Here is a 25,670-nt window from a genome sequence, read left to right as displayed (position 1 = left end):
AAAAAGACAGCACCGTGTACAGGATAAGAGCAGGGACTCTGCAGGCCAACAGCCTGAGTTTGAACTTGGGCAAGTCATGTTACTTTTCTGTGCCTCAGTTCTCTTAGTTGTAAAAATTAAAAAGTAAGAAAATAAAACTTGCTTCATAGGGTCATACAAATTGAGAGTTAAAAGAAACAAGGCTCGGGCTTCCCTGGTGGCGCAGTGGTTGAGAGTCCGCCTGCCGATGCAGGGGACACGGGTTCGTGCCCCGGTCCGGGAAGATCCCACGTGCCGCGGAGCGGCTGGGCCCGTGAGCCATGGCCGCTGAGCCTGCGCGTCCGGAGCCTGTGCTCCGCAGCGGGAGAGGCCACGACAGTGAGAGGCCCGCGTACCGCAAAAAAAAAAAAAAAAGAGAGAAGAGGAGGAAAGAGAGGTCACAGATAAAGGAACCGAGGGTGCAGACAGTGGGTGCATAAACCATGAGGGATCTGAGATAGAACAGGAAATCAATAAAAATGCCTAAAGATGATTCATCAAAGGACAGCAGCACCAAGCCCATAACTGAGAGACATGGCGAGAACCACCAGGGGGTCTGGGAGCAAGCAGAAAGAGAGGGCTTTGCCTCCGGAAGTGGTATAGGGAAGGCACAGGGCGGTGTAGGGCTGTGGCTTTCCATTTTAAACCTGCGAGTATACCATTTGGGGTTTGAGTTACATGCATGTATTCCTCTGACCAAAATAAAAATAACTGAAAACATTTTTAAGGAATGGGAAAGGAGGTACACGCCGGACACTGCCCTCAGCAACTTCAAAATACTATCTCATTCGTCATCCCAGGAACCCTGCAGGGCGATCAAATCCTCCTTTTATTTTCCATTTAACTGCACCTACTTCATGCCGTGGTTGTGAGGATTGAAAGAGATAACATAGGTAAAGCATCTGGAAGAGTGCCTGGTGGGCTGTAAATGACATCCGGTGAAATCTATCGTCAAAGATTTTGACAAGCTCTCCTCCCTTTTCTTGGGATCACCTCTATTCCCTGTTCTGCAGCAGCTGTCATGCTCTCTCGTGACCCATACCCCCAGGACACAGGTTGGGAAGGGGGATCCAGCATGTTCCTAACTTGAAAACTAAGGAGGAAAGGGCAGTCCCTCTCCAGGGACAGAGAGACATAAAGTTCAGATGCTGTAGGTAACCATGATTCCTACCACGCGGAAAGAGTGTGCAGAGAGAGAAGTGCGGATGACAGCTCATGTCTGGGCAGTCCTCCAGCCCCTGGCTCCAAGTGTTCTTGGCCCCAGGTAAAGCCCCCCTCCTCGCTTGGTCCTTCTCTTGATCTCCTTTGGGATCCATGAGCCAACAAGCTCCCTGGGACTCCTCAGCTGGTTCAAACGGGGCTGCCTTCATGGCCTCCAAAAATGTGAAGATGATTCCCAAAGACAACAACATGTAGGTCTCTCCAGGGGCCTCTAAGAACAGGTGGCTGAGCCCCAGGGCTCCTGATGTAGAAGGAGAAAGATCCAAAAAAAAAAAAAAAGACTGTGGACTCAGGGGATTCTACATCTGGGATGCTGCTATGTTATAGCTAAGGAGAAACTCAGCAAAGCAATCTCTGGTCACAGCTAGCAAACTCTACTTTGCATTGCCATCTTTCCAACCCACGATCTGTGCCATTTGGATTTCACGGTCTAAAAATATCTCCCAAACTTCCAAGTATGTTGGCATGAGCCGGTGGACTCAAATTTTTAATCCATTTGCAAATGTTTTCACACAGCTCTTTCCCCCCCCCCCATCAAATTCTATTCCTTGCTGAATCACTTCCATCATTCAATTTGACATTTATTATGAGCAGGAAGGAAATCATCTTGAACACAAATGTAAACCTTGGCCCTGAAGGATGCTGAAGCCTTCAGAGAGCAGGTGAGAGAAAGAAGGGCCCTGCTGGTCAAACAGTGAAGTGTGCTGTCACTGGTACTGTGGGGAGAGTACAGGCTTGGGAGTTGGCATCTGGCTGTGTGTGACACTGAGCAAGATACTGGAGTTCTCTGAGAGTGTTCTTTTTTGACTACAGAGTGGGGACAATGCAATTCAGTATAGCAGAGATGCTTCAGAGATTCAGTGGGTCAGAATGCCATGTGCACCTCCAAGGCCAAGGCTTAATAAATGACCTCATTCTGAATTGTAGCCGCCATCTTGGAACAGCTAAGGACCACATGTATCCCTAAACCCCAACCCTTCTCCGCCCAGCAGCAAAGTCATTCTTACAAACACAAATCTGATCATGCTGGGAAACCCAGTGGCCTTGGGGACAGACTTAAATGTTTACTGTGGCCTACACAGCCATGTCCAACTCCCTACCTCCACCACACCTGCCTTTCCAAACACCTATCTCTCAGCCTGCAAGCAGGTATTCCCACTCCACTCACATGGTTTAGCCTTTGATTTCAGGCCCTGAGAAACGGCCACTTCCTTCCCCTCTCCCACTTCTCCAGACCCCTTCTCGTGTTAGCAAAATGACTGCAGCTGCTCCAGATCTCACACCCTCACACCACACCACCCACAGGAGATGACACCTCTTCTGGGATTCTCTCCCAAGTCCTCAGATCCACCCTCTCCTCCTGCCAGCTCTGATTGGGTGGCATGTACTTTCCTGTATCCACCACGGGGGCCAGAGGAGATGGGCTGACTGGATGATTCCAAACAGGGCCCGCCTCTGGAGTCAGGCATGGAGTTACTCTTAACCAAACAACATGGTTAAGAATAGGGTGGGATAAAGTCCCCAAAGGGAAATCAGAGAATGGTGGGAGAGACGGGGGCTACACATAAGAGGCAAATGATCGACGCCAATTCCCACTGGCTGAAGCGAGGGGCAGGGCCAGAATCATGGAAGGTCAGAGCCAGTGAAGGCCTTACAATTTTACAAAAAGGAAAAATAAGGTCCAACATGGGCCCAAGACTTGCCCATGTTCACACCGGGGCCACTGCCAAGTGTCCAGACCCCCACCCCAGTGCTCTTCCCAATGAATTATGACAGTACTCCCCTGCCCCCCAGAAAAACATCTTCATTATTCAATCCATTTCACGCTCAGCAGTGCCCGCCACGGACTTCATAACAGAAGATGCAAGGAATGATTTACGAATAGGAAATCTGAGCACCACTGGGCTCAAGAGTGGCTGACTTCACACCATCTCCCCGAGGCAAAGAACCACAAGACAGGTGCAGAGTAGGCGGCAGGCTGGAAGCTGAAGAGGAAGAAGGAACTTGCTTGGTCTTTCTCCACCCAGAACTATCTCACATCCCCAACCTTCCCTCCACTCCTAAGCACCGTCCTCTTGTCTCTGCCCCTCTCTGGGCAACTAGAACAGGCAAAGGGATGAAAGAAGAAAAGCAGCATTGCAAGGGGGTATAAAGGACGGAGCTTCTTTCCGAGAGGGATGGAACTCAACCCTTCCACAAGGCTGGACCACAACAGCTCAGTTCTTATTGACTTGTTTGTTGCCATCTCCAAGCACACAAAACTACTGACTTAAATCAAACCTGCACCAGGATACACACACCACAGACTCTGGCTGAATTCTGCTCATGGGCCGGGACGGTTGTGAGGAAATGGCATTTGAGCTGACCTGGCCCAACTAAAGCACAAAACCTTCACCGCAGGCCAAGTTCCCGGCGTACTGTGGAGTCCCCACGGAAGTCAGCTGGGCTCAGCTTTCCAACAGCTGCTTCCCAGGCCCGTGTTCAGAGCTGGGTTTTGTTTGGACCTCAGCTTGGATGCTGGAAGGCCAAGGGGATTAGTCAACAGTGTTTGTTAAACACGGACCTCATGGCCAGCATCATGCCTGGCACTGCCAATGAAAAGAAAACATATCACGCCTGGCTCTTGCCTATAACGGAGCCCTGATCTGGTTGGGACACTCTGGGCAAACCCTGCCAAGGCACAGCTTAATGCAGGATGAACGATGAACGGGGGCGCCAGATCCTTTGCAGCTCAAGGAGAAAAGCCCAGGGAAAAACTGGGAAGGGAAACACGGCTTGTACTCGGGCCCATGCAGGTTCCCATCCAGCTCCGTGGCCTACCAGCTGTGTGTCCCTGGACAAGTCACCTGACTTCTCTGAGCCTCCACCTCCTAACGTCCACATCAGGTCACAGTGAAAATAAAATCATGAGACAGGGCCAGAATAATATATAAATAACAGGAACTTCCATTTAACAATGCTTACTATGTGTCAGTGCTGTCCCAAGTGCTTTACAGAAGTTAACACATTTTATTCTCTCAACACCATAAGGAAGGAAACATGAGCACCCTCATTTTGCAGATGAAGAAATGGAGGCCCAGAGGGATAAAGGACCTGCCCAAAGTTATTCAGCTAGCAGTTGGTCATCTTAGTGCCCAGGACTCACACAGTCCTTCCTCCCCACTCCTTGCCAAGGAGCAATGGATGAAATTGGCTTGAGGTGTCAGAGATACTCAGAGAAGCTGGGTCATGGTGAAAAGCATTAATGTGGCTTTGTGCACCCATGTTCACAGCAGCACCATTCACAAGAACCAGAAGGTCGAAGCAACCCAAGTGTCCACTGATGGACGAATGAATAAACAGAATGTGGAACATACATATAATGGAATATTATTCGGCCTTTGAGAAGGAAGGAAATTTTGACATATGTTACAACATGGATGAACCTTGAGTACATTATACTAAGTGAGATAAGCCAGTTACAAAAGGACAAATAGCGTATTATTCCACTTATATGAGGTACTAGAGTAGTCAAATTCATAGAGACAAAAAGTAAAATGGTAACTGCTAGGGGCTGGGGGGAGGGAGGAATGGGAGGGTCAGTGTTTCACGGTGCTACAGACTGACTGTGTCCCCTCCCCAAATTCCTATGTTGAAATCCTAACCCCCAGTGTGAGGTAGGGCCTTTGGGAGGTGATTAGGTCATAAGGGTGCAGCCCTCATTAATGGGATTAGTGCCCTTATGAAAGACACCCCATAGAGCTCCCTTGTCCCTTCCACCACGTGAGGACACAGCAAGAAGCCTTCTTTCATGAAACAGGAAGAAGGCCATCACCAGACATCAAGGCTGCCAATGCCTTGATCTTGGTCTTCCCAGCCTCCACTACTGTGAGAAATGAATGTCTGTTATTTAAACCATCCAGTTTATGGTATTTCTGGTACAGCAGTCCTAATGGATTCAGACAAATGGGTGCAGAGTTTCAGTTCTGTCAGATAAAAACCTCTGTGGATGGATGGTGGTGATGGTTGCACATTAAACTGCTGAGCTGTGCTCTCATGGCTAAAATGGTAAATTTTATGTTTTATATTTTACCACAATTAAAAAAACAATATGGCAAAGAAGGGCTGTACTTTTCCCACTTAGGTGGCCCACTATGACTCCCTGTTCCCTTACTTGGATTCATCTGTTCAGTTGGCATTTTTTTATATTTATTTATTATTTACTTATTTAGGCTGCACCAAGTCTTAGTTGAGGCACACTGGATCTTCGTTGCAGCATGCAGACTTCTTAGTTGCGGCATGCATGCAGGATCTAGTTCCCAGACCACAGATCGAACCCGGGCCCCCTGCACTGGGAGCACGGAGTCTTACCCACTGGACCACCAGGGAAGTCCCTCAGTTGGCATTTTTGAGCACCTATGTGTTTACAGCAAGAATCCAAGAGGCCCTGACAGATCGTCATCATAACAGCAGACACATACCACTCTCGTTTTGTGCCCATTGCTTTTCGTGTTTTACCTTTATTGACTCAGGTAATCCTTGCAACCATGCTCTGAGGTAGGTACTATTCATATCCCCATTTCATAGATGAGAAAACTGAGATCCAGAGAAGTCAAGTGTAATCTGCCTGAGGTCATACAGTGGGAGTTCAGAACCCCGCGGCCTGGCTAAGACTCCCTGCTCCAACACACCTTCCCCACCTGAAACACAAGCCACGCTTTCATCCACACACGACCTCCCCATCCAGCCGAAGTGCCCAGGCTCCTGGAACAGCAAGCTCGGTGCCTGGAGAGGGTCTGCGTCCTGGTGATATCCCAGTAATGAATGCACTGTTCTGCTGCTTCCGACGTCAGCATCGGAAAATGCTTCCCATTTTTTCCATATGGAAGCAACAGGTCCCCAGCTTCATTTGTTCCATGCAGTGACACTAATTAATGTTCCAAACTCTGGGACATGGGGACTGAGGAGTGTGTGTGTGTGTGTGTGTGTATGTGTGTGTGCACATATATGTGGTTTATGTAACTTTCATTTTCCCCAACTTCTGAAATGATGTATGTGGTATTTTACCTGAGCTAAACTGTTTCAGCCTAAAAAGTAATTTAGGCTTTCTTGAAGTCATAAAAACACTGTATTAACCCCACAAGTGTAATGAATCCTCCAGCCTCCTACATCTGTGTTTTTGCTTTGACTTATCACTGACAGTGTAAAAACTGGGAATTTGAGACCAAAGTATCAGCCAGAGTCATGGCCTTTGGGGGCTAGTGGTGCTCAACCGAGGGTGCTACCACCTTCACTGGAACATTTGGAAATGCCTGGGAGTGGCTGGGTTATTCTAACTCTGGGAGCTCTAATAGCACTTGTAGGCAGGGTCCAGAAAATGCTGAAAATTCTGCAAAATTGCAACTTTCCTGTCCAAAGAGAAACAATGTCATCCATAACACTAACAGCTTCTCCATCAGGAAACCCTAAAATGTATCCAACTACCTGATTTTTCAGGGAAGAAGAAAAGGCACAGAGACATGGAAGTTTCTTATCCCAGGTTGCACAGCAATTTCACAGTTTAAACAAATCTGACCCCTCCTATTACATTTCCTACTCCATCCTCTCACCACCCAGCTATCTAACCCCCCGCAAAAGAGCCCCCAGGTACAGCCACCAGGAAATAGTCACACCTTACTCGGCAGCAGCAGCATTTTTCATTTCCAAGGCTTTGCCTAAGTTGTTCCTTCTGTCTTCAGTCCTAACCCTGACCCTGAAACCACCACATCCTTTTATGCCTGGCTCAAAGGCGGCCTCCTCCAGGAAGCCTGCCAGAGTCCTATCTCGGAACCAACCCACAGCAGTCTGTCTGTATTTTGACTTCCAGCCTGGGTGCCCACCTGCCTTTGTATGAGAGTCGTTTGTTCCCATTACCATCAGTAGGATGGAGCCAACTATCTTACAGCCATTATGCCATCCTATGGTGACAGCGGTCTTGCAGGGCAGGTCCTATTATCCCATTTTTACTGATGAAGAATTTGAAGCTCAGGAAGGTGAAGCAATTTGCTGGAGGTCACACAGGTGGCAAAGAGGATTTCCTCCCATACCTCAGAGCCCACGCTGCAGCTACGAGGGCACCCTGGCTTCCTGTGTGGTCATGTGCATGTCTGCCTCTTGTCTGGACCATAAGGTCTTTGAAGGTGGGAACCACATCAATCCATCCATGCTTACCTTTTGCCATTCCCTCCAAAAAAGATGTCAAAGAGCCCAGCACAAGAGCCCCCCATCCCATCTCCTGGTCCAGGACCCCCTCATTTCCTTAGGCCCCCTCTGACCTGATACAACCTCCTTCCAGGTACACGGTAAGTCAGGAGCAGGGCCACAGAGTGAGAAGTCTCCTAAGGTTTCCAGCCTCCCACCCCACTTCAACAGCCAACTGCAGTAACCACAGTAGCTTCGATCGGACAAAATAAATAACTTCCATTCCTTTTTCCTGGCTCAGCAGGCTGCTTGGGATATGGCAATGGGCAAGCCTCATCAGGGTGTCCAGGGCCTCCGGAACCTCCTTGCACACCCTCAACCACTCATTGTGGGAAAGGCAGTGAACTCAGAAGCCCTCTCTGCAGAAGACCAGGCCAGCAGCCAGTGAAGCAGGACCTGGAGGCAGACATGACGGGGAAAGAAGACGATGATGATAATGCCAGCCGTCAGTCCCAGCCTCTGATACGGGCTCCTGGTGAGCACAACACAGCAGACGAGCTGTGTGTCTACCCAGAAGACACTCCTCCATCTTTCTCCTCCTAACAGAGTCTCATTCTGTCTGGTTGGCAATGTGCCAGACCCCAGGAAGTGGTTCAGGATGGGTCTAAGTCAATCATGGTACTTCCCTTGGCCTTCACTTCATTGGTCCAAGGTAGAAGGAGCAGCTGACCCAGTGCTGGTCAATGATACATAAGGGAAAATGTACTGTCCCCTCGATTGTGCCTCAGGAAGTGGTCAGAAGAGACTTGGCTCCACTGGCCCACCCAGACGATGGCACTGAACAACTGATGCGATCTGAACACCGTCCGTCGGGGAGATCATAATTTCACGGACATCACTTAATACAACAAGAGCAGATGAAAGAGTAATAGAAAACAGCTAGACTAAACTTGAAACTAGACGACCTGGGTCCAAATCTCAGCTCTTAATTGTGAGACACGGGGGACGTGATCTCATCTGCCTGAGGGTGTTTCCATGTCTATGTAACAGGTTGGAGGACCTCTGTAAATGCAGTGCCTCTGTTCACAGAGTCCAGCAATTCATTTTTTTTTTCAAACAGACCTTACTTTATAGAAGAGTTTTCCATTTACAGAAAAATTGAGAGGGTAGTACAGTGAGTTCCCATATAACCTGCACTCAGTTTCACCTATTACAACATCTTAGACTAGTATGATACATCTGTTATAGTTAATGAACTGATACTGATACATTATTATTAACTAAAGTCCATACTATATTTTTTAAAATTATTTATTTACTTATTTATTTTTTATTTATTTTGGCTCTGCCAGGTCTTAGTTGCAGCATGTGGGCTTCTTAGTTGCGGCATGTGGCATCTTTAGTTGTGGTATGTGGGATCTTTAGTTGCAGCATGCGTGTGGGACCTAGTTCCCTGACCAGGGATCGAACCCCGGGCCCCTGCATTGGGAGCACACAGTCTTACCCACTGGACCACCAGGGAAGTCCCCATACTGTATTTAGACTTCCTTAGTTTTTAACCTACTATCATTTTTCTGTTCCAGGATCCCATGCAGGACACCTCATCTCATTCAGCTGTCACATCTCTGGAAGCCCCTCTTGGCTGGGACAGTTTCTCAGTCTCTCCTTGTTGCGGATGAACTTGACAGTCTGGTGGAGTACCGACCGCGTGCTGTGTGGCTGGGCAAGTGTCTTCCTCAGCGTCCCTGCTTCCTCAGCAAACTTGAGTCACGCAGCAGAACTCCTTTCTTTATGCACCTCTCCTTCCCTTTCCATGTAAATTCCTTCCTTTTACCATGATAATAGAACTCACACACTGTAACAGAACTTCATCATGTCCAGAGCCTAACTTTAAGGCAGAAATTATGACATTAATTTCAACATTACTTCCATCGCCTGACATCATTTTTATCTTAGCAGATTTTTGAAAGAATGGAGAGGGAACAGCAATGTATCAGATACTGACCACGAGCTACAACCAGGCTTTGGACTATATTACTGACATTTCATTGAATCTTTATAACAACCACGCGAATAAGCAAGTCCCATGTTACAGGTGAGGAAACAGGTTTAGGCTGGTTAAGTGGTTCACTCAAGGTTACTCGGCTAAAACACAGCACAGCCAGGATTCAAAGCCAGGTCTTATCTGTATCCACTTCTGCTTCCATTACTTCACCTGCACACCTCTCAGGACTGGCATTGTGTGCATTTACCCAAGACTGAGTATCTGGTGGGCCAGGTATTGCATGAGACCCTGGGCTGCAAAGAATGAATATTTGCACATACAAAAAGTACAGCTAGGAAACCATCTTCAGCCTCTTTAAACAGCTCACCTCAAGGTTCACCCAATGCTAGGTTCTATGATCCCACTCTCTCTTGCAGCAATTTCAACACTTTTCCTTTAGTGTGAGAATAAATCAGACCTCTGATTTCTAAATGTGTGACACACAGTCAGGGTTGTACATTACAAAGTGAAGAAAGAAACAGTCTTTAACGTTATATGCATGATGAAATCTATTTCTTGTTGATGGAAATTTGCCCTGACTCATTTAAACGATGTTGACAGTTTTACTTGAGTCTCATGTAGACCGAGTATATGCACATATGAAAGTATCACACCCACTATGCAATTATTTATTTACCTACTTGACCGTGGACAGAAAGGGCAAAAACTAATATATTCATCCCTATACCCCCTGTTCCTAGTCCAAGGCATGGCACCTTTTAGACCTGAAATCAATGTCAGCTGAATGATGAATCAGAATACCTTGAGTCTGATGAGCAGACATATTTGCAGACAAAGATGTTTAAACGTAAAGGATGAAGATTCTCCTATGAGATTTCTTCCCAACCAAATAAGGTGTTGAAATCATGGTACCTAATTCCCAGAGGAATTCAAGAAGCAACTCAACATTCCTGCTAACATTCTAGAATCCTGAAGCTGGATGTTAATTACTTTCCCAGGAAACCAGAACTGAGGCAAACGGTGGATGTCAGCACCACACTTCACAACCAGATCCTGCCATTTTCTCAATGAAAGATGTGTCTGTAAGGGCAACCGGAATATACCTATTTTAATCTTGTTTTGAAAATGCGAATGCTTCTCACATTATAAATTAGATTCTTTGTTCTTTGAAAGCATCACAAAAGGCACTCGGAATTATAGTGTCAGCAGGACTAAAGTTCTCCATGCTTATTTAAAATAACTCTCCTGTTTTATTTGGTAAGAATTACTAATATGTGAACACAGCAGAATTTCAACAAGGATACGGCTCCATCCCCCAAAGGAAATGCAGGCAAGGGCCTGGTTTCATGGTGCTTTTGAGACCTCTACAGTCCTGCACACATTAAGAGTTCAAAGAGCGTAGCCATCGTGAGATACGAGGCACTGAATCAACAGATTTACAAATACTTTAAATTCACAGTTTTTTTTCCTGAATGACTTTCCTAAATGAAAATTTAATGAGGGGGAAAAAAACACTACAGAATTACCATGACCCTGAGGCCACAAGACTTCCTTTACTTAAGAACCACTGGAAAAAAAAAAAACACAGAAACATTTGTGAACCACAAGTTCCAATAGTTTCTTCACTTCAGAATGAGACAATGTACAGCAGTTGCTGTCAATGCCCCTCTCACCCCTCCTCAGCACTTTCTCCCAGCACCTGCCAAAGGTGGCCTTCTGCAAACAAATACCTTTGGCAAACACCCCCATTTCTGTCTAAGGGATTTCTCTGAGAGGTAATACCCCTGGGATCAGCCCTGAGCCAATGATGGATGGAGTCTGAGGATAATTCTGCACTGTTGTACATTGCATTACAGGGGCCCCTGGGGGGGCCAGTGTTAATTAACCCCCATGGTGACCTGCTTGATGATAAATGCATCCTTACAGTCTGCATTCTCTTTCGTGTCTTATTTCCCCACTTGCTCCAATTTTACTTATTTTTCCAATTTTTCTCAGAATTACCTCCTAAATCATGCATTCTCAGTAGCGCTGGGTATTGCCTTCAAGGGGGCAAAGTTGGTTGTTGGAGGGTGGGGTTGGGAAAAAAATCTTTTTTTATATATGGAGCCCAGACATAAATACAGTACATACAGGATACACAGTATATCTGTGGTATTAAAACATCATGGGTGGGAGCAATCAGGGAAAAAAGTGTCTAAAAAGACTCCTCAGCGGGGAGATATTGCAAACCAGATTGCACGACTGTGCATTAAATAAACCACTTGCACTGAGCACCTTGCCTCAGGGAGCTTCTGGAGGGACACAAAGTAAGATGCAGTGGTAGCCTCCCCTGAGTGTATCATGAATTCATTCATTAAATCCTTTCGATGTAGGGCAGGGAATATTAGGGCCATTTATCAGATGAAACACTGGGGCTCTTACGAGTACGATGACCTGTTGGAGACAACAGAGCAAACTAGCCCAGGACTCAGGATGAGCGCTTGGGTCTCCTAGGGGCTGGACTCTCAGCCACACCTTAGAAAAAACATGAAGAGCGTTTAGCCCAACGTGGCACAGGGAAATAACTCTATAAATATCAGTGACTGTTATTAATGAAAACAGATCAGGTTTCCATGAATGGGCCAGCTGATGGTGCTGCCCCACAGGTGACAGAATAATAACCCAAATGTATAAAAACATTAGTTATCACGGATATGCTGGTTTTGAATGCCCCAACTTAATGTTGGACTCAAGGGAGATCAGAGAGCATTTTATATGACTCTTGGTAGAGGGCTGGATTTGGGGGGTAGGGTGGAGAAAAGAGGGTCAAGGGACAAGGAATTTCAACAGGAAGAGAAACCCTCCTTGGCCAGAGGCCGACTGGGGCCTGTGGATGGACGCCTGGATAGCCTGCACTTGGCTTTGCTCTTTCTGCTGCTTATTTGATCCAGACCCCGAGACAAGGCAACCCAGAACAGTCATGCTGTTGGTAAGACTGCTCCACTGGTACACAGCCATTGGAAGCCCACGAGGGAAAGCTGATGTGGCTGAATGGAAGCCAGGCTTGGAAGAAGAAGACCTGAGTTCAAGTCCTCCCTTTGCCATCAAAGTGACCTCAGGCAACTTTCTCACTGCCCTGGGCCTCCGTTACCTCTTCTCTACAGTTCTAACGGTCTCTGATCTTTGTAATCTGCCAAGTGGCTCTCTCCCGGTTTGTAAATCCCTTAAACCGCTGTTTAGCTTGATTAGACTTGCTGGTGCCTAAGGTTTCATTTTTCCGGACTGGCCTCACTAGGTGGAGAAACATCCGAAACTGATATACGTGGGGGGAGATAAAGCCGGAGCTGGGGTTTTAGGAACGGGCAGGAGTAGGGAGATCCATAGTGTGATAGGACTGAGTGATTTTCCATTAGTACAGATGGCCTGGACCGGAAGAACATATTCCCTCGGCTCAATATTTTCAAGTCATGTTGGATGATATTTCACCCCATCCCCTACAAAAGACATCCATAAAGGTAGAGATGGACTTGAACTGCTGTGGCAGGTTTACAGAAAATCTAATGGCAAAGAAACTCCATGGACAGGCTCCTCAGATACAACATTGGCTTAGCTAGAAAAAACAGATGTGGCGAATTTGTAAGAAGGGCCCTGCTGTAACAGCCATTTGGATAATACTTCTAAAGCAAATGTCCTGGTAGCACTGCCCAAGAGGGAATAGAATAAACTACAAAATGATGTAAAAATGTTGGTTATTATTGATAGCTTGGTTTTATATGCCCCAACTCAGCTGTTATACTCTTACAGGGTCCAAAGGATTTTACGTCTCTTGAAGGAGGGGAGGGTGAAGAAGAGGAAAAGGCGATCCTGAGGAAACCTTGAAGTCTTCAGCAGGACAGAAGCCCACCTCGGGAGGAAGCCAAGCAGAGCCCACGTACAGGATGCCCCATGAGCCAACTGCATCAGTACTTACTCCTGTTCTTCATAAACTACATGCAAGAAGCAATCTTGCTCCCGAGTTATAACCCAATCTGTTCTCTTAAGAAAACATTTCAAACAAAATCCTCTATCCCTTCTGTGGCAGAATGAAAAGTCCCATCCAACAAGGGTACAATTGGATGGGATCTGGTTTGCATCCTATGAAGCCTGCCAAACTAGAGGTGACCTGAAACCTCGGTATTGACTGCAGTCTTGTCATCTTTGACTGTTGTCTTGTCATCTCCAAACCTCTTTCTCTTCATTCTCCTGAAAGGCGATCAACCTAGGGAAGCCAACATCCCTGTAGCACAGGTACTAAGGCATACCGTTAATGCGTTCCCGATTAAAATACCCAGTGATGTTCAGGTGATGCAACACAGACAGAAACGTGGCAAATCTGTCCCTGGGCAAATGCCCAAACCCAAAACCCAACTGTGGGACCTGTCTGCTCCTCATACAGCTTTCGGACAATGTTACCTCAGAATGCCGCTCCCTGTGTGCTTTCCAAAGTGCTTCCTCACATGCTGCCTCATGGGATTCTTCATCAATCCTACACGTAAGTATTTGCAGACTGTGAGACAAGGGAAGTGTTTGAATCACACATCTTCAAGCAACTTACCCAATGCATTTCTGACAAACTCACAGCCATCTCCAGTCATCCCACACCAGAACCACGTACCACAGTGTCTAAAATGACTTTTAGTCAATCCAACTTTGAAGACCTTTCCCATGCTTCCCTTCACACTGCTCTGTGGTCCAAAGATGCACCAAATCTTGTTTTCATCAATGTCAAAACTTCGAAACCCAAGCCAAAAAGAGAAAGAGAGCAGGACCTTGATTCTCTGGAAAAGACCATAGGGGCACACTTGATTTAGGAACCTTTTAAACATTGATGGAATCTTTTTAAATGAATACAGATGAAAGGGGGAACCTCCAAATAGTGCAAGAATAATAATTCAGTGTTCTGAATTATTAGTCCTCCTAGTAGGAGGGGGAGATGAGTCGTCAACGGGACTGTCAGTAAATTCCTCCATCTTCTCCCCACTGCTTACACCTCCTTTGCAGAAGTCTCCCTTAACAAAGGAGACAACAGTGCCTTCCCCATTCTGCATGCCTGTGTTCCTCATTTGCATGCTATTGCTGCATTTGCTAGGCTGTTTACATTTAGTCGTTTCCAGTCTCCACCTCCACAGGGAAAGAATTAGGTATGGCTCGTCTCCCTCAACATCCTGGCACGAAGCTTGGCATTTGAGTCAGTACGTGTGGCCTTGAAATGAATAACCTTAGCATGCTAAACTGCACCTTTCCCATCACCTGGACAAAGCACAGGGAACTATACTCAATATTTTGTAATAACCTATAAGGGAGAAGAAACTGAAAAGGAATATATATATACATATATATGTATAACCAAATCACTTTGTTGTACACCTGAAACTAACACAACATTGTAAATCAACTATACTCAATAAATTTTCTTTAATTAAAAAAGTTTTTAAATTAAAACAAAAAAAAAAAACTCAAGGTGGAGAGGAATTTTGAGGCACGGTCTATACAGAATCCGTGAATCTAAGAAAGCCCGTTCAGCTCAGCCAATGGTTTTCAGGCCTGGCTTCATATTAGAATCACTTAACAATGATGCCTGGACCCCACAGAGCAATGGTATCTATTTCTGGGGTGAGGCCTTCATCTGTATGTGCTCTGTGCTGTTTGTGTGTGTTTGGTCTTCTTTTTTTTTTTTAAGTATTTTTAACTTTTTATTTTAAAATGTTTTTAATTAGAAGGGTAATATAATCCACACATATATAAGCCTTGCCTAGATTTTCCAAGTGTTAATATTTTTGCCATGGTTTCTTCCTTCTCCCTCTTCCCCGTGTATGTATTGTGTACACATACACACACACTTACAGAGTCTGTATGTGTGCTGAACCACTTGAAGGTAAGTTGCAGATACCATGACACTTCACCACTAAATATTACAGCAAAAAAAAAGAACCTTCATCTACATAACCAAAATGCAATTATCATACTCAAGAAGTTAAATTTGGATATATATTGTCATCTCATATGGAATCCCTGTTCAAATTTTCTTAATTGTCCCTATAAGAATATCTTTGATTGTTATTATTTAACTCAGGATCCAGTCAAGAATCATGAATTGCATTGGTTTGTTTGTGTTTTTTCCAGCTGTATTGACATGTAATTGACATATAACATTGCACAAGCTTAAGGTACATGATGTGGTGATTAAATATGCATATATATTATAAGGTTCATAAACACATCCAACACCTCATATAGTTGATTTTTTTTTTTTGGTGAGAATTTTTAGGATCTGCTCTCTTAGCAGCTTTCAATTATACAACAGAGTTATTTTTAACTATAGTCACCATGCTGTACATTAGATCCCCAGAACCTATTCATCTTATAACTGGAAGTTTGTACCCCCTGACCAACTTCATACATTTCCTGCACCTCCCAGCCCCTGGCAACCACCAATCTGATCTCTGGTCCTGAGTTCGATTTTTTTAGATTCCTGTATAAGTGACATAATATAGTACTGTGTCTCTCTGACTTATTTCTCTTAGCATAATGCCCTCAAGGTTCATCCATGTTGTTGCAAATAGCATGATTTGCTTCTTTTCTATGGCTGGAAAAGATTCCATTTTTTACATATATATACCACATTTTCTTCATCCATTCATCCAACAATGGACACTCAGGCTGTTTCCAAATCTAGTCTATTGTAAATAATACAGCAATGAACACGGGACTGCAAATAGCTCTTTAAGATACTGATTTCATCTCCTCTGGATATATATCCAGAGCTGGGATGGCTGGACCACATGGCAGTTCTATTTTTAATTTTTTGAGGGACCTCCATACTGTTTTCCCACAGTGGCTGCACCAGTTTACATTCCCACCAACAGTGCATAAGGGATCCCTTTTCTCCACATCCTTGCCAGCACTCGTTGTTTCCTGTCTTTTTGATGACGGCCACTCTGACAGGTGTGAGGTGGTATCTCGTTGTGGTTTTATTTTGCATTTCCCTGATGATTAGTGGTGCTGAGCACCTTTTCATGCGTCTGTCGGCCATTTGTACATCTTCTTGGAAAAATATCTATTCAGATCCTTTGCCCATTTTTTAATCAGATTATTTGCTTTCTTGTTACTGAGTTGCATGAATTCTTTATATATTTTGGATATTAACCCCTCATCAAATACATGGTTGCAAATATTTTCTCCCCTACCATAGTTGCCTTTTCATTTGACTGATCGCTTCTTTTGTGGTGCAGAAGTTTGATGCAGTCCCACTTGTCGATTCTCAAGTATTGCACTTGGTTGTCATGTGCCTTTAGCCTCCTTTAACTGAAACAGTTATCCTCATCTTTGTTTGTTTTCATGACATGCACCCTTTGAAAGAGACCACGCCAGATATCTTGCAGGATGTCCCACCATTCGACTTTGACTTTGTTATTTCTTCATGATTAGATTCAGGTCATTTTAGGCACGACTGCAGGTATGTTGTAAATTTCCACTGAACTATTCAGGAGGAAGGTAGGGTCAGTTCGCCTCATTATAGAGAAGCTGGGTGGCTTTGGTTCAGGTGGAGTCTGCCAGATTTCTCTTAAGGTGCCTTCTTGCCTAGGTGATTCACATGTGTATCAAAGTCTGAGAAGCCTTACTCCAAGTGTGGTCTGCAGACCAGCAGCACTGGTTTCCCCTGGGAACTTTCCAGAAATGCAGCTCTAAAGCGCCTCACCCTGGAAGGGAGAGTTTCCGTCCCTCTCTGTTACTCTTCTGATACGTTGTCTTCTATAGAGGAGAACCATGACATGGTGAAGAGAGCACCACCTTGTGGGTGGAGGACTCCTGCGTGATCCAAGCTCCACCACCAAAGTAGTTTCAAGAGCCTGGGCAAATCTCAGCATCTGTCATTCATTTATAAAAGAGAGACACTGGGTACCCTCCATTCTAGCATGAAGGGCCACGTGATGTTAGCCCATTTCCTAGAAAGTGAATATGGGGCACCTGTGGTCACTGTCATTCCCAGCGTATAGCCTCACTGCTGCGCAGAGATCTGATGTTCAACCGTCACCTGACCTCTTCATTCTGCTTGAACAGCTTGAAAATGTCATAAGAAAGAAGGCCAGGAAGAAGTCAGGAAGTTCATAAAATGAGAAGAAAAATCAAATGAGATTATTAGAAAGGGGAGGGGGCATGGATTTTATGAGGGGGGTACAAGAAGAAGGCAGATTAAATACGGTTGAGAGGGGAAGCAAAAATGAAACAATATTTACTAAGTCTACAATGTGCTGGTGGAGGTCATGGAGAGGTCGTGGTGGAGGTCATGGAGAGGTCGTGACCGCTGGTAGACCTGTGAGCTGGCTCCTTATCCCTCCGGTGCTGGGCATGTACTCTGCCCACTGTTCCCACAGCGGGAGCTGTTTTCAAGGGTGCAGCCTTGAGTGAGCATATGTTGTTGAGACCACCTGGATAGTGTTACTGAACCCCATGAAGGCCTCTATATAAACTTTTAAGATGCTGGCAGTTGGGGGTGGAGATCTACCTGTCTTGCTGCCCAAGACAAGCCTCGTATGTAAGTTCTCTGCTTCTTAAACCAGGCTACCCATCCAGAGTGGCCTGCCTCTTTCTTCGGTCTCTCCTTGCCCTCCATGTACCCGACCAATTTCAGATTTCACCTGGGGAACCCCTGAGGTTGCGAATCAACACAATGCAATGTTCAGGTGTTTAATATCATCACCTTGATTAAACGTCACAACAATCCTGGGGGTGTAGGTATTATTATCTCCATATCATAAATAAACTGAACTCCAGGGAAGTTGAACAAATTGCTCCAGGTCACAAAGCAAGGAAATAGCAAAGTTGGATTAAACCCAGGTCTGACTCCAAAGACCATGCTCTTACCACTGAGAAAGCATGACACAATACAGATCACCTCACACCTGTCAGAATGGCTATTATTTCAAACAAACAAACAAAGAAAACGACACCCTAAGTGTTGGTGAGGATACAGAGAAGCTGCAAGCCTTAGACATTTTTGGTGAAAATGCAAAATGGCACAGCTGGAAAACAGTATGGAAGGTCCTCAAAAATTAAAAATAAAACTACCATGTGATCCAGCAATCCCACTTCTGAGTATCTCCTCAAAATATTATTATCAGGGGATCAAAGAGCTATTAGCACCTCCATGTTCACTGAAGTACTATTCACATGAGCCCAGAGGTGGAAAACAACCTAAATGTCCATCAACAGATGAATGGATAAAGAAAATAGAATACTACTCAGTCTTAAGAAGGAAATTCTGCAGTACGTGGCAACACAGATGAACCTTGAGGACATTATGCTAAGTGAAATAAGCCAATCACAGAAAGACAAACGTTGCAGGAGTCTACTTATATGAGGCATCTGAGACAGTCAAATCCATAGAGTCAGAGAGTAAAATGGTGGTTTCCCAGGGCTGGAGGGAGGAGAAAGAGGGAGTTACTAACCAACAGGCATAAAGTTTCAGTTAAGCAAGAGGAGAGATCAGCTGTACAACTCTGTGCCTACAGTCAACAGTAACACACTTAAGGATCTGTTGAGGGTAGGTTTCCTGTTAAGTGTTCTTGCCACAGTAAAATAAAAATTATTTAAAAACGAATGAGAGCTTTTCAAAATCCTTGGTTTGCAATAATGAGAAGGAAACCCGCAAAACTGAGGAAAAGAATGCAAAGAGGAAATCAGTGGGGTAAGAAAAAAAGTGAGGATGAACGGAGATGGTTAAGAAGACAAACATCTAGTGGGAAATGAGAAAGAATACGATACATGGGGGCAGAAAAGGAAGAGAATGGGATGAATAGAGTCAGAGAACAGAATAGCTGAGAGAACTGAGTCCAGCAGTCCATCCCTTCTGTAATGAATTACAAGTTGTAGCACTGGCTGAGATGCAGTTCAAGGGATTCCTCACGCCTAGGCCGGGAAGTTGACCAGATGGCCAAACTCCGAGATTTCTGCTAATATTAATGTTAGTATTAGATGATATTGAATATTATTAAGATATTATTAGAGGGAGGGGATATAGGTATACATATAGCTGATTCACTTCGTCGTACCACAGAAACTAACACAACATTGTAAAGCAACTATACCCCAATAAAAGAAAGACATTATTAGAATACATGTTCTATTGGGGCAGAGATCAGACTGTTTTGTTTTGCTTGGTTTTGTTTACTGCTATAATGCCAATGTCTAGAAGAGTGCCAGGCGCAGCGAAGGCATTTCTATTGACTAACATCGACAACACAAAGTTCTATCTATTATTGAGCACTTCTTCTATGTAAGGTGCTCTTAGCTCCACAAGAGTCTATATTGAGAACATTTTTTAGACTAAGAAACTGAAACTCAGAGATCCAGCAACTTGCCCAGGAACATACTGGCCGTAAGAGGCAAAGCAAGTTTGGGAAATCAAATTTCTCTTACTTCAAAGACTTGCTAAGACTCTACTTTCCTAAGGGGTCTCAGTGAGAGGCCAGTGTCTCTCCTCCACCTTGAGGGCTGTAGCTCCTTTAGTCAATATGCTAGGTCCACCAGCCAGGCCCTTCACCTTCCAGAGCAGCTGCTGGGTCCTTGCGCCCCACCTCTCAGCCTTGCCTGCCCCATGTCCCAGGGGCCAGTCCACCTGAGAATGCAATCAGTGTGCATCTCTTGTGATCATTTCCCGTTGGCGGGTCAACAGGTGATCAACTGATCATAGCCAACTGGCCACGGAGAGGTGGTCAGGGTAGTGGGATGCTTGTATGGTTGCCAGTCCAGCAATAATGCCAAGATGAAGCCAGCATCTTCCCACTAACAGGCTAGGAAGGCGGAGTCCCCAGACAGCCTCAGGACAGCCACAGCGGCAGGTGTGTATGACGTTTAAGGAGACCCTATTTCAGAATCAACTAGTAAACACTTCGTGCCTAATACTGGGCTAATTTCATTCATATACACTACTTTTTTTAAGCCTAAAAACCACCCTGTGATGGGTGTTTATCACCCTCAACTTACAGATCTTCCCCAGCTCGGCTCATGCAAAGTCAAAGAGACTGAAGGCAGAGTCCAGATGTGAACTTCAAGTCCAGCCCCTTTTCTACAGCATCAGAATCCTTTTCAGCCATGCAGCTAAAGATACAGAGAAGTGATCAGCCTTACCGGGGTCACAGCGTGGTCTCCCACCTCTCCCCTATTGTCCACCGTGAGACTTCTGAGAGCTATTCTCATCATTAACGTTCCGTAAAGCTGACTACTTATTACTGTTCTGAGAACAGGAAAACCACGCAGAACAAAGTCTGGGTGAACCTGAGAGTATGCGTTCACTCATCCATTCAGCAAACGCTTACTGGGTGACTGCCGTGAGCCCAGAAGCCTGCTGGGGACTGAGGTGGCTAAGACACAACACAGCCCTTCCTCAAAGTCGTTCTCAGTTCTGCCAGGGGAGGTGAGCAAACAGGTCAGTCCAGTGCAAAATCCTATGCTTGGGGATGCTGCTGAGGAGGGGCAATTCTAGCTCAGCTGGAGGGTCGGGGAAAAACCTTCCAGAGGAGGTGACATGAGAACTCGGCCAAGGTGAAAGTGAGTAGCCAGGAGAAAGCAAGGGATGGGCATTTAAGGCAAAGGGAGCAGGGGCGGTGGGCTGGGGGCGGACGGGTGCGGTCTTTGATTCTCACATTTGCTGTATCCTGCCTTTGGGAGAGAAGGAAAAAAATCACATCTCATGGGTCCGGTTCATTTTTTTTTAAAAAAAAGCGTGCACTAGCCTGGGAGCCCACGGTCAGCCCAAATTCCTGGCCTGCCTTCTGTCATTAACCACAGCCCAGAATAGGATAATGGCTGCTTTGAAGCACGAATTTCAGTGCTTGCAAAATCCTGAATCATCAATGAAAGGTATGGTTTTGTTCACTTGACCAGACTTCCTCCCAGCTGGAGGAAGGATGTACAGTGCCTCCACTAACCAGGTATGCTTCAGTATCAGGAGCTCAAACCCAGCCCAATGGGTTTTCCTGTCTAACGCCCCATTAATCAGAATCCCAATACCACCGCCACCCCAGGCCATGTCCCGTTTCCCTAACACTGTGGTTCCCTGGGTTCTGAGCAGCCCCTGCTTTGATTCCAAACTCCATTCCCAGCCATTTGCCAGCTGTGAGCTATGAAGGGGAGGCAGAGGCGGGACTAAGAGTCCTCTTACCAATGGGTGAGGGGCATCCAGGGACGCCTGGTAAAATACCCAGAGTCCCGCAGTTGTTGGCAGAGGGTCAGAACTGGAATCCGGGCTCACAAACAAGTGATGACCCACTGCATTCATATGTGAGCTCCAGCTATGCGATCCTGGACAAGTGGTGCTATCTGTTTTAGTTTTCATATCTTCACCTATCAAATGTAGGGAACAATTCCCACATCATAGCATCATGGTGAGAATGAAATGAAATAAATGATTTGCATGTGTGAAAGTGCCTTTCTCCTCCCATAGTTTGAAATTTTCCTGGGTCCTCTCTGGGAAACTGAGGCTACATACAGATTTTGGCATTCCCAAACCTGATTCCAGGTGATGGAATAATTCTAGAGAAGGATAACATTGAGGCCTTACCTATCCCTTCCCCAGACTGGTCAAGACAGGGCTGGAGCGCTGGCTGGGAAAGGCGGGAGGAGAAGAAAGAGGGAGCCCACAAACTCCAGTAGGACCCCAGGTTCGGAAGTCAGCCAACACGTACTGAACACCATTTACGTGCAAAAGGACATGTGAGGCTGTGCATGCTTGTGTGCACTCAAATAATTCGTGTGCCTTTTTTATTATCGCATATTCCAGTATTATCTTCAGTTCAATTGAACTAAATACAGCACTAGAGACAGAGACGAATATCTTTCAATCCCTTTTTGCCACCTGAAGAAAGCAAATGGAAGAGCAACAATTGCTAACCCTTCTGTCCATTCACTAACGCCTGCAAATACACGCAGACATGAATGCCAAAGGCTGGACAGCCCCCCTCCACCCCACCGCCCAAAACCCATGTTCCTGGCTGCATGTCCTTAGTTCCTCAGTTTCCGGAAGGCGCCCTTTCCAGGCGTCGGTAACCTCTCTGATGAAACCTGTTGCCAAGCCTGAGGTCCTGTGCAGACGCCTCCACCTGGCGGCCAAAGCTGGAAAAGCCTTTCCAACCAAGGAAGATTGGCAGGTAGTGTTTAACTCCAAGGCTCCCCGAACTCCTTCCCACCACGTAGGTCATGGGTCAATTGGAGAAGGACAGAGAGGAATATCCATTGCTAAAGGCACAAGAAGGGTCAAGGTCTTGGCCGATTCCCCGCCAAAACCCTGGTAACGGTACAGCCTCCTAAGAAGCAGCCATCAGGATGACTAAGCCACAGACAGGAAGAAAGGGGTACCTGGTGCGTGCTGCCAGCTGTGATTTCCCCTCCTGGAGAGGAGCCACCACTACCATCTTCGCCCTCTCCCCCAATACAGCAGGATTTTCTAGCCAGAGTGTCAGGAGTAGAAGTTCCATCATCCTTCCCACCACGCATTTACATCCTGACTAGAAGGGGACTCTCTCCAGGGGGCAAACCTTCAGCCCAGGCCCCTTCACACTCCCGCTGCCCTTGCCCAGTCAAAGCAAGAGAAAAGCAAGCAGTTCAGGGGATATTAAGACCAAATTATGGAGATGTTTCATCCAAAATTATCCCTGGCCCCCACCTACTGGCACTGTTAAGCCCTCACCCGTCAGTCTAGACTTAGAGCCTGAGAATCACAATCAATCTCCCCCCCATCCCTCTCTCTCTCATTAACTTCCCTAAAAAGAATCCCAAAACATGCATTTTGGCCAGTCCAAGTCCCCAACTGGAGCAAACCACGTTCCTTTCCATACGAGAATGGAGCCTTAAGAAGGTAGCACAAGCAACGCCATCGACACCCGCGCTCAAACACACACACACACACGCACACGCACACGCACACCCCACTGTGGGCAATGTACCACTCCCATCCCCAACTCCAGGATGTATCATTTAAAGTCAGCAGCGACCCCAAATAGAAGGGACCCACCCCGAGCAGAGCCTCAGAGCGCATGGGAAGATCCGCTTTATCCCGTTCGACCTCCTCGTTAATTAGAAAAACCACAGAATTCTTTTAAGCTTGGATACCAACATCCGGAGACGGTGCCATAACTGCGCACCCGCGCGCACACACACAGGCCAAAGCGGTCTCCAAATCAGCTGAGGAGCCACGCTTGGATCTTTCAAGCCCTGGTGTCCAACCCCCAGAGAGTGGTTCACAGACCCACACACACACCTACACAGCACAGGGCAGGCTGGTCTCCAATTCGGCGGACGGGCGCCCCTGGACTTTGAAGCCTCAGAGCCGTCCCCAGCTCCAGCCCACCGCCCCCCCCCCGAACCCCCAGCCACACGCCGCCTCCGAGGGGCGCCCCGAGCGGCCCGGTACTCACACGAGAGCGTGGTAGAGCAGCGCCCAGCCCCGCGGTCTCTCGAGGGCGTCGTAGATCAAAGTTTGGATGCGTCGGTACTTGGCGTTGTTCCTCTTGACAGGGCGGCTCAGGGGGGTCTTGGCCAGGAGCCCGATGCCCTGCGGGGTCCTCCGCAGCCCCTCGTCGCGGCCGCCGCCCTCCAGCAGCAGGGTCCCGTCTTTGTCAGCTCCGGCCCCGAGCGCCAAGGTGACTTGCTCCACGTCGCCCGGCGCCAGCCCCACTTTCCGCTCTTCGTCGCCCGCCGCCGCCGCCGCGTCCCCTCCGGCCGGGTTAGGGGCCCCGCCGCCGCCGCCGTCGCCCCCGTCGCCGCCGCCGCCAGCCGCCCCCGCCGCCCTGCGCGCCTTGAGCCCCATCGGCCTCGCCCCCGCCGGCCGCTTCGCCTTCTCCGCAGCTGCTCCGGGAAGAAGGGGCGCTCGGGGTGCGTGGAAGAGGCGGCGGCGGCGGCGGCGAGCCCGGGAACTCCAATGCCATGATCCGCGCGCCCCTCCCCACCCCCCCCTCCAAAAGCAGGCTAAGGCGGGGCCCCGGGGGGCAGGGGGGAGGGGTCACATCCCGCGCGGGTCAGCCGCGGGACACCGGGGGGCGCGGGCCGCGGGCTGCGAGAGGCGGGCGAGGGCACGCGAGGCTGGCGCGGAGGCGCTAGGGCGCGCGGCGGCGGGAGCCCGGCACCGGCGCTCCGGGGCGGCGGCGGCGGCGGCGGCACCCGGGCCGGCGAGCCCGAGACAGCATCGCAGTTTATTTACAAGCCGGGTGCCAGCCGCCCTCCCGCCCGCCCGCCCGCCACACGCGCCGCCGCCTCCTCCCTCCTCCGCGCTCCTTCCCGCGCCACTCCCCCGTCCCGCCCCGCCCCGCCCCGCCCCGCTCGCCCGCCCGCTCGCTCGCTCGCCCGCCCGCCCGCTCGCTCCAGCCTCAGCCTCGCTCCAGCCGCAGCAGCGAGCGGGCGACCGCGCAGAGGCCGGAGCGCACGCTGCCTCCCTCCCGCCCGCGCCAGGGTGGGGCCGCATCGTCCCGCCCCTTCGCGGCCGAAGGCCCGGGCGGCGCCCCGCCCCTCCCCGTGGCCCGCGGAGAGCCAGTGAGCGCTGCTGCGGCCGCCGAGCCGGGCTGCACGCGCACCCGTGGGCGTTGGGGCTTACCCGCGGCGCGGCGCGCGGCGCGAAGAGGAGAAGCGGCTGGGGTCGTCGTCTCTTTTCCCGCGTTCGCCTGGGCCCTGCATCTTTACGTTTTCTCGTCACCTCCCAACCCAGCTTCTGGGCTTCGGAAGTAAAATCGAAGTTGCTGGGTTGGCCAAGGCCGAGCGCACCGCGAACCCACCCGCTTGGTGCTAGCAATGCTTGTGGCTCCCTAGTCCCTTTGGTTCATGGTTCGTGGTGGACAGTTCCGCCCTCACCTCCCGGCCCCTTGAATGGCACCTCCATCGACCAGAGTGAGCAGAGACCGAAGAAATAGGACAAGGGGAATCGGCTTCGCTCCTAACTTGTGCTCTAAGCAGGTCATTCCCTCTCTTGCCTGAGTTTCTGTTCATTCATTCAATCAGTGACTAAACCCACGTGAGTAAGAGAGGCGATGTTCTAGGACCAGGGCAGACGAGGTCCCTGCGCACAGAAAGCTTACATTCCTGAAAGGTGGAAGACAATAACGGAAAAACAAACATAACAGCATAGTTTCCTATATTGGTAATTAAACGAGGAAAGAAAATAGCGTCCTGTGCTACAAGCGGGGAACTTCTTTAAGTTGGTTGCTCCTGGAAGATCTCATTGTGGAGGTGACATTTGGAGGTGAGGTTTGATGGTAAGCTG

General features: G+C 47.8%; 1 protein-coding gene across 1 annotated transcript in view; it reads right to left on the bottom strand.

The window, feature by feature from the left end:
• KCNQ3 (potassium voltage-gated channel subfamily Q member 3) overlaps window positions 1-24,247 on the bottom strand; it is a 290,204-nt gene extending 265,957 nt beyond the window's left edge. Inside the window, exon 1 of the mRNA XM_029222419.1 lies at window positions 23,836-24,247. Within this exon, the coding sequence (XP_029078252.1) occupies window positions 23,836-24,227 (392 nt within the window). The 5' untranslated portion in view covers window positions 24,228-24,247. The remainder of the gene's footprint in view (window positions 1-23,835) is intronic.
• Window positions 24,248-25,670: the final 1,423 nt, after the last annotated feature.

Source organism: Monodon monoceros, unplaced genomic scaffold, assembly GCF_005190385.1.
Source record: "Monodon monoceros isolate NGI ecotype Baffin Bay Population unplaced genomic scaffold, NGI_Narwhal_1 Super_Scaffold_14, whole genome shotgun sequence".
In the NCBI taxonomy this organism is placed as follows: domain Eukaryota; kingdom Metazoa; phylum Chordata; class Mammalia; order Artiodactyla; family Monodontidae; genus Monodon; species Monodon monoceros.
This window is presented reverse-complemented; position numbering and strand designations above follow the sequence as displayed.